We start from the raw sequence: 8,251 nt of genomic DNA on the forward strand, positions 1-8,251 counted from the left end.
ATTGTAACCATGGCAATGAGATGATATACGATAGAATGAATGTAAAACTAAAGTTCTCTCATGTAAACTATCATATAATTCATAATAAAACATTTAAGAAAACAAAAAAACAAGAGTCTATAAAAAAAAAACTTAAACACTTCTACTCACCCCCCAAAAAAAAGAAGTCTTTGCTACATCAATGTGGTATGTGTATATTAAAAAAAAGCTGATGGGAATAGAGATAAATACTGTTAGTTGAAGGTGTATGGAGGGGATTGTACGTATTGCAGTGTTTGGTCGAATGGAAATCTGCTCTGTAAACCTGCACTCAATTCACAATAAAAGCTTAAATTAAATTAAAAAAAAAAAACAACTGATGCTATGTCTGTAAACCTTTACTCCATTCACAATAAAAAGTAAGAAAGAAAAAAAAAAAGAGCAAAGATATCAGTTCGAGAACTAAGGTGCACCTGACCCAAGCCCTGGTATTTTCAGTAACCTCATATGCATGTGAAACTTGAACAATGACTAAAGAAGACCATAGAAAAATGGAAGCATTTGAGTTACAGTGTTGGAGGAGAATATTAAAAGGATCATGGACTGCCAAAAGAACAAACCAATCTGTGTTGAAAGAAGTACAGCTAGAGTGCTCCTCAGAAGCCAGGATGGACAGACTTCGTCTCTCATACTTCAGGCATATTATCAGGAGGGACCAGTTCCTAGAGAATGACAGCATGCTTGGTAAAGTGGAGGGTCAGCAAAAAAAAAAGGAAGATTCCCCAACGAGATGGATTGGCACAGTGGCGACAGCAATGGGCTCAAGTGTAGCAAACATTGTGAGGTTGGCGCCAGACCGGGTCACAATGTGTGTCGCTATGATTCAAACCCACTTGACAGCACCGAGCAACAATAACAACAACTGCCTGGGAGAAAGCACAGGAAGGACTGGGTAGAGGCATCTGGGAAGGCGGAGAGTCTCACCTGCTTCCCGGTAAGGCCACGCCCTGGCTCTGACTCTGGGTAGCACTCCTCCCACCCTGCTCAGGCTGCTCCCTCCGTGCATATCCGGACTAGTGATCTTCAAACCATGAAACTGGTGGTGATGAGCCGTGGAGTCAGTTCCAACTCATAGCAACCCTGTGTAAGGTTTCTTAGGCTATAAATCTTTACAGGAGCAGAAAGCCTCCTCTTTCTTCTAGAATGGCTGGTAATTTCAAACTGCTGACCTTGAGGTTAGCAGCCCAACTCGTAACCACTATGCTACCAAAGCTTCTAACCATGAAACTTACTGTTGTTGTTATTAGGTGTCATTGAGTCGGTACCAACCCATAGCGACCTTATGCACATCAGAATGAAACACTGCCCGGTCCTGGGCCAACCTCACTATTGTTGTCACGCTTGAGTCTCCATCGATGCTGCCACCTGGCCAATCCATCTCATTGGGGCTTTTCCTTCCTCTTTTTCTCTGACCCTCCACCTTACCAAACATGGTATCCTTCTCCAGTGACTGGTCCCTCCTGACAATAGGTCCGAAGTATGAGAGACGAAGTGTGGCCATCTTAGCCTCTAAGGAGCACTCTGGCTGCACTTCTTCCAAAACGGATCTATTGGTTCTTTTGGCAGCCCATGGCACTTTGAACACCAGAAAATAGAGTCTAATAATTCTCATGAAGCTTCAATAAAACACTGGGGGAAGGGTGTTTAGGCACCAACTGAACAACTTAACTCAGGCTCACAAAATAGCCTAAGCACAAAAGAAGAATCATTAGAATTCATCATCCTGTTCTGACTTCTAACAATCAATGTGTTGACCACACACTCAGAGAAGGCAAAAACAGCTATTTTCATTCTTTAAAAATCTCCTACACCCATTCTGTTTATTTTTGTTTCCTCTCCTCTGAATTTACCAGCTACGATTTCTCAACTTTATGTGCTACCTGGGTCTCCTGATACCCCAGGAACTTTCTGTCTAAAGCACTTCAATGGGTATCAATAAATTAATTTACTAAGGATCCATTTGTTGTTGTTAAATGCTGTTGAGTCTATACCCACTCATAGCGACCCTGTCTAGGTGGGTTTGAACTGCCGACCTTGTGGTTTGCAGTCCAGTGCTGATCCTACAGAACCACACCAGAAATCCATAATGAAAGCTTTAATTTCCACCAACAAGCCAATCCTAGTCAGAGTAGCCAATACAAAAAAATTAGAATCTGATATGGAATTAAGCAGGTAGTAGCAAATTAAAGATCCGCTAAGATGTAAATTTAAAACTACCCCAATGTTAAACATGACCCAATGAATCTCTTTAATTGACAATTAGCTCTGTTTTACCTCCTTGAGAAGGGAGACGTGAACACTCTTAGAAAATTCAGGCTGAGGAAGAGAATCCGCAGTTCTTTCCAGGGTATTTGCACGCCTGGACTCATCACTGCCTTCCTTGACCTTGATCTAATCAGACAAGGTCAGGTCACAACCCCACAGTGTGCAGCAGGCAGAGATGGACAACCATATCAGAGGAAATGGTACAGTGAATTATGGCTCTTCTATCAGTCTTTGTAACTCCCATCAAATGACTGGGTGAGATCGGGAAAACCGGGTGTACCGTACTCTAACTCAGGGATTGATTCGTTTTGCCTTCCAGCTAGATTTAAAAGGTTCCCTCTCAGAAGCAGGGACAGAGGATCCCAGAACATCAAGAAAGAAGAGCCTAGCACAAAATTGCTATAGCAGAGGCAGAGATGGAGAGACAGAGCCATGGGCTCCCCCGTCCATGGGGGGAGTAAAGCTGTGTGTGCCTTTGGATAGCAGGCTGCCTTGAAGAGGAGACCCTCTGGACATTTATCTTCAGTGCTAAAGGAGCTTTGTAACACTTGTCTGAGCACGGCAGAGGCCAAGGGTCCAAGGGGCCACATGGCTGAGAGGGTAAGGAACATGAGGTGTCTGGGAAGAGGAGATCCTGCCCAGAGAACTGCTGTATTCGAGGTTGTTTGTGTTCCTGAAGTGTACCCTGTTCACTTTGCTAATAAACCCTACAATCACACGTACTGTCAGTTCTGTATTATCAATGGAAGGGATTATGGAATTCAACAGAGAAGTGGGAATGCTGTAGGAGGGAAGGTTGGTGTCAGACCAGGAAAAAGATAGATGAAAGGTCGAGACATAGCTGATATCTGCCGCATAGGAGTCAGTCAAGCCTTGGATGACTGTGAGTTTGATTTTCCTTCCCCCTTGTGAAGTTGGAAGAAGTCAGACCTGGTCCTCACATCATTTCGGCTGGAGGGTACAGAGAATAAGGAAGTCAAGACCCAACAAGGAAAGCCAGAGCACTAGCTTAAATCCAGGAGATGGTCAGAGCCTCCTTTTCTGCTGGATGGCCTATATCTCAGGTCAGTAACAGGGCAGTCTGCAAAGAAGACAGGATGTACCGGAGCCAGATAGAATGGCTACCACGAGCACATCAGTATTCCAGGCACTTGGTTCTGACTGTGATCAAATGAAGCCTCCAATAAAATCCAGTAAAGCACAGTGCAAGTCTTTCTAGGCAAAGAGAGCACGCAGGATACAGTTTTCCTGTCCCTGAAATGAACCTTGTTGTCAACGGAACCATATGAGCTGGTTATTTTTATGGGTCCAATCAAGTTGAAATTAAATATGCTTCAGCGGTATAAAAAAAGAACCCTGGGGCACAGTGGTTAAGTGTTGGGCGGCTAACGAGAAGGTGGGTGGTTTAAGCTCTCTAGCTGCTTGGTAAAGGGAAAAAATCTGGCGCGCTCCTTCTATAACTTCAGCCTAGGAAACCCCATGGGGTAGTTCTCTGTCTTTGAGGGTTGCTAGCGTAGTGGTTACGAATTGGGCTGCGAACCTTAAGGTCAGCGGTTCGAAACTACCAGCCGCTCCGCGGGAGAAAGATGAGGCTTTCTACTCCCGTAAAGATTTACACCCTTGGAAACCCTGTACAGGGTCGCTATGAGTCGGAACCGACTCCATGGCACATAACAACAACAACAACCTAGTAGTTATGAATCAGGCTGTGAACCTCAGGGTCAGCAGTTTGAAACTACCAGCTGTTCCACGGGAGAAAGATGAGGCTTTCTGCTCCCATAAAGATTTACAGCCTCGGAAACCCTGTACAGGGTCGCTATGAGTCGGAACCGACTCCATGGCACATAACAACAGAGAGCAAAACGGACTTAATGGCACACAACAACCACTTAATGTTGCTACTTCATGCTACAGAAAACAGACTCACTCACAACTGGTTCAAGGCACAGTGCCATACAATACTTTGCCGTAAGGAGCCACACTCCCTAGTTGATTTGTGTCCAATCCAAACTATATTCTTGACAAAAACTCAGTTATATCACAAAAGCAAAGGCATTATTTCTTTCAGTTTAGCCATCTGTAACATTAGCAACATTATGTAACATTATGTTCCGTTTCTATAAAATGGGCATATTGTTGTTAGGTGACACTGGGTTGGCTCTGACTTGGAGCAACCCTATCCTATGCACAACAGAGCGAAATACTGCCTGGCTGTGTGCCAGCTTCACAATTGCTATGTTGGTGTAGCCAATAGCAGCAGGCCCCTTTAGGATAGATCAGATAGGAGGTATATTTTTCTGTCACATACACTTGCCGTAGCGTCGCACAGTTCTTCAATGAGAAACGCTGAGCGGGTTCTGACTTAGTGATCCTGTATAGGATTTCAGTGGCTGTAAATCTTTGCTGGAGCAGAAAGCCTCATCTTTCTCCTGCAGAGTGGCTGGTGGGCTCAAACCACCGACCTTGTGGTTTCTGGTCTAGTGCTTATCCTACAGAAACACCACACTTGCACTCTCATTTATTTACGTTTGTTGTTGTTAAGTGCTGTCAAGTCGGTTGCGACTCAGAGAGACCCCGTACAGGGTTTCCAAGGAACAGCTGGTGGGGTTTGAACCAAGCACCGACCTCATTTTTACACAGCCCGACCCTCTGTAAATCTTAAAAATAGTTTTCTGCAACTATTTTCCTTCTCATATTTCTATGTGTAGATCGGATGTTCTGTCTTTTGTTGCTATGTGTTTTATAATCAATAGGAGGGAAGAACAAAAAGAGATGTTAAATTGCTTGTAGGGAATTATTTACAGAATTCTTGACAGAGCAGAGACGTTGCTAAGTGCAGCTGAGTCCAATCCGACTTATAAGTTTTCCAATGAGTGGCTAGTGGGTTTGAACTGCTGACTTTGCAGTTCAAGCCGACCTTGCAATCCAGTGCTTTATTTAACTGGGCAAACTAGGCCTCTTCCAAATAGGCCATCACTACTTAGTTCAGAAGTAGAAACAAATACATTCGGTTTCCGTCTTATAAGCAAATGACTACAAGAACCGTACTTTTTGTTACCATTCTGGGAAACCAGGGATGGACCGGGCAACTGTGCTCACTCAAATTCACTGCCACGGAGTCAATTCCAGCTCACAGCCACCTTGTCTATTTAAGGTTTCCAAGGCTGCAAATCTTTACAGAAACAGAAAGCCTCATTTTTGGCCCACAGAGCAGCGAGTGGATTTGAAGTGCCAGCCTTGCAGTTAGGAGTCCAGTGCTTTTCCTACATTACCACAAGGGCTAGAAGAGTAAAAAACTGGTATACAATGTCTAGGATCTACCTAAAAGAGACGCACAATTCACACAGCCAATTCATTTGAATTGCCCGATACTTTCCCAGAAAACTCTTTTCTAGTAATGATGTATACAGACCTTGCTCTAAAAACCGGTGTTCTAAGATGGTAAGGAACATCAAATTTGTTCACATAAAACCAGTAGAAGCGTATCCTTGGCTTAGCATAGTGTTTACTCCTGAAACCGTTCATTGCTTTCCTAATTATACAAAGCAAGAGGCACCTTTTTCATTCATTGTATCCTTAAATGCCCCAAGCTCTGGTTTCCTAAGTGAACTCTTGTTTTGCATGAATCCAGACTTTCTTAGGAACTACAGTGCAATCTGAATACCAATAATAAGAAATCTAGTCCCCTCCCCGTTTTAACAGGAAGTGCATTTTCTTCCTAATTAAAAAAAGAGTCGGAAGGTACCTGGGGAATGTTTGTCTATTCAAGGTGTAAACTGGCATTTAATTAACTAGGTACACATCATATGATGTCCAGATTATAAACTCCTAAATGCTATGAAATCCCACCCAGGAATAGAATCTATTTCTTCCTTAAAATGGTAACTTTGTCCTAAAACTGTTCCTTTCCTCCTAACACTGTCCTTATCACTATTCTATCTGCATAATACCATTCCTAGTGAAGTACTAAAAGTTCACATTCCTCAAAGTGTTTACCCAACATTGTGACTTAGTAGCAGACCTTCTAAGGTCCAATGTAAACACATTTCTGCAGAAAATGGATGGATCTCAATACGTACAAAAAAGATCTGAGCACTTGTATGTGGTTGTGGCCCCAGAAACCGAGCCAGAAAAACACGATGGAATCAGTAGTAGTGAAAATAAAAACTATAGATCGGCGCTGGCAATGAAGCAGACATTCTTGGGAAAGTGAGACAACAGGTCTGTCTTGTTTAGGGCTACATTTCACACAGTTTTTAAAAACATCACAGCACACATTAGATTTCTACTTTGGGTTACTTCAGGCAAACTTACATTAGTCATTAACCCCAGACTTTTGAATAGATTGTTTTACAGTTTCTAGGTGGAGTCCTGCTGTGGCACTGTGGGTTAATGCGCCAGACTGCAAAGCAGTTTGAACTGCAAGGTCGGCAGTTCAAGCTCACCAGCTGCTCCTCGGAAACCTTATACAGCTATGGGTGGGAATGGACTCCGTTGGCACATAACAACAGTAGTAGATAATATTACTCATTAGCAAGTAACTAATAAACCACTCAACTGAGTTTAGCCTAAGGAGGTGGAGGATGGATGCTGATTCACCTTACAAGGTTTGAGGGGAAAGCTGGCTGAGGGAGGAGGAACAAATGGCTTGGATGGGTAATAGCAAGGGATTGAACTATGAAGTGTGTGTCTTTGTGCACACCAAGATGGACAGTTTGAAGATTCGATCTCACAGACCAGGGAAAGCATCCAAGTAACGCATTCCACTCACTCAGATGTGTGTGCCTCACCAACTAAGGCTGGAAACTGTTTCCATTCTTTAAAGTATAAAAGCGCACGCCCCCCGGGCCGCATCCTTCACCTGGGGCGCTCCTCCACTGAGAGCGTGAGGCAAGGAGAGAAGTGCCGGCCAGGAGTGCTTCCAAGTGGAAGTGCAACCGCGCTCCCCCAAAGTTGAAACAACTGCTGCATCAGGGGGTCCCCTGTGTGTTGGGTCACTAGCAAGTGGATGCTCACGTTCTTTCCTCTCCTCCAACCTTGAAACCTTATCAGCCTGTGAGCTCAGCGGTCACCTGCGAAGAGCAGAGTAGCGCCACTCAGCTACCCCTAAAACCTCTCCCAGGGCCCCAAACAACCGGAAAAAAGATCCGAGAAACATCAACAACGAAGGCGCCCAGGGGAAGGTGACCGGTTCCCTGGAATGATGGGTCAGGAGGAGCTCACTGCACGGAGTTGTCATCCTCCCGCGACCAACCCCGGACGGTTAGCTGCAGGTCGCGGCGAAATAAAAACGAAATACAGCCCTTGCACCCACCAGACCGGAAGGGTTGGGGACCACTTGCCAGGAGTTGCGGGCGGCACCAGCCGAGTCACGTTCCGAAGCCACCTCGCCCGCTTCCGGCTCCGCGGCAGTCCCCTCCCCCAAGCCGTGGGCACTGGGCGGCCCGGGAGGGGGCAAGGGCCGGCTGGAGGGGCCGGCGTCCTCCTACCTGTGGTGGAGAGCACCGTGCTGGCGAAGAAGAGCGCCGAGGTGAAATCCCAGTTCCAGTTGCCGGAGGAGTTGCTGAGCACCGACACGCCGTAGCTGCTGGCCTCTAGCACCCGCGTCAAGAACTGCTCCAGCCGCTCCTCGGTCAGGCACTCGTGCTCCTGCAGAAAGCGCCGCTTCGCCTTAGCCAGGTCTTGGCGCAGCAGGTCCTCGTTGGGCAGCTCCACCGACGAGAAGACCACGGCGCCGAACACCAGATAGAGCAAGTAGCCCACCACCAGGAAGCCGAAGACCCAGGCCGAGCGGTGCCGCTCCACCAGCGGCACGCATGAGCTGCTGGCCAACGACTGCAGCATCTTCCTGCCCCAAGCGCCGGCGCCGCCCCAGCCCAGAGCTCCGGTGTCGCGCCGGGGCCCCAACGCTGCGCCCTTGGCGGAGCCGCCAGCCCGCGCCACCTGC

General features: G+C 46.2%; 1 protein-coding gene across 1 annotated transcript in view; it reads right to left on the reverse strand.

Annotated features, from left to right (window-relative positions):
* The window catches only part of KCNK1 (potassium channel, subfamily K, member 1), a 68,787-nt gene extending 60,639 nt beyond the window's left edge, over positions 1 to 8,148 (reverse strand). Inside the window, exon 1 of the mRNA XM_006868570.1 lies at positions 7,794 to 8,148. Coding sequence (XP_006868632.1) covers positions 7,794 to 8,148 — 355 coding nt within the window. The remainder of the gene's footprint in view (positions 1 to 7,793) is intronic.
* Between the last annotated feature and the right edge of the window lie 103 nt (positions 8,149 to 8,251).

Source organism: Chrysochloris asiatica, unplaced genomic scaffold, assembly GCF_000296735.1.
Source record: "Chrysochloris asiatica unplaced genomic scaffold, ChrAsi1.0 scaffold00119, whole genome shotgun sequence".
Taxonomy (NCBI): domain Eukaryota; kingdom Metazoa; phylum Chordata; class Mammalia; order Afrosoricida; family Chrysochloridae; genus Chrysochloris; species Chrysochloris asiatica.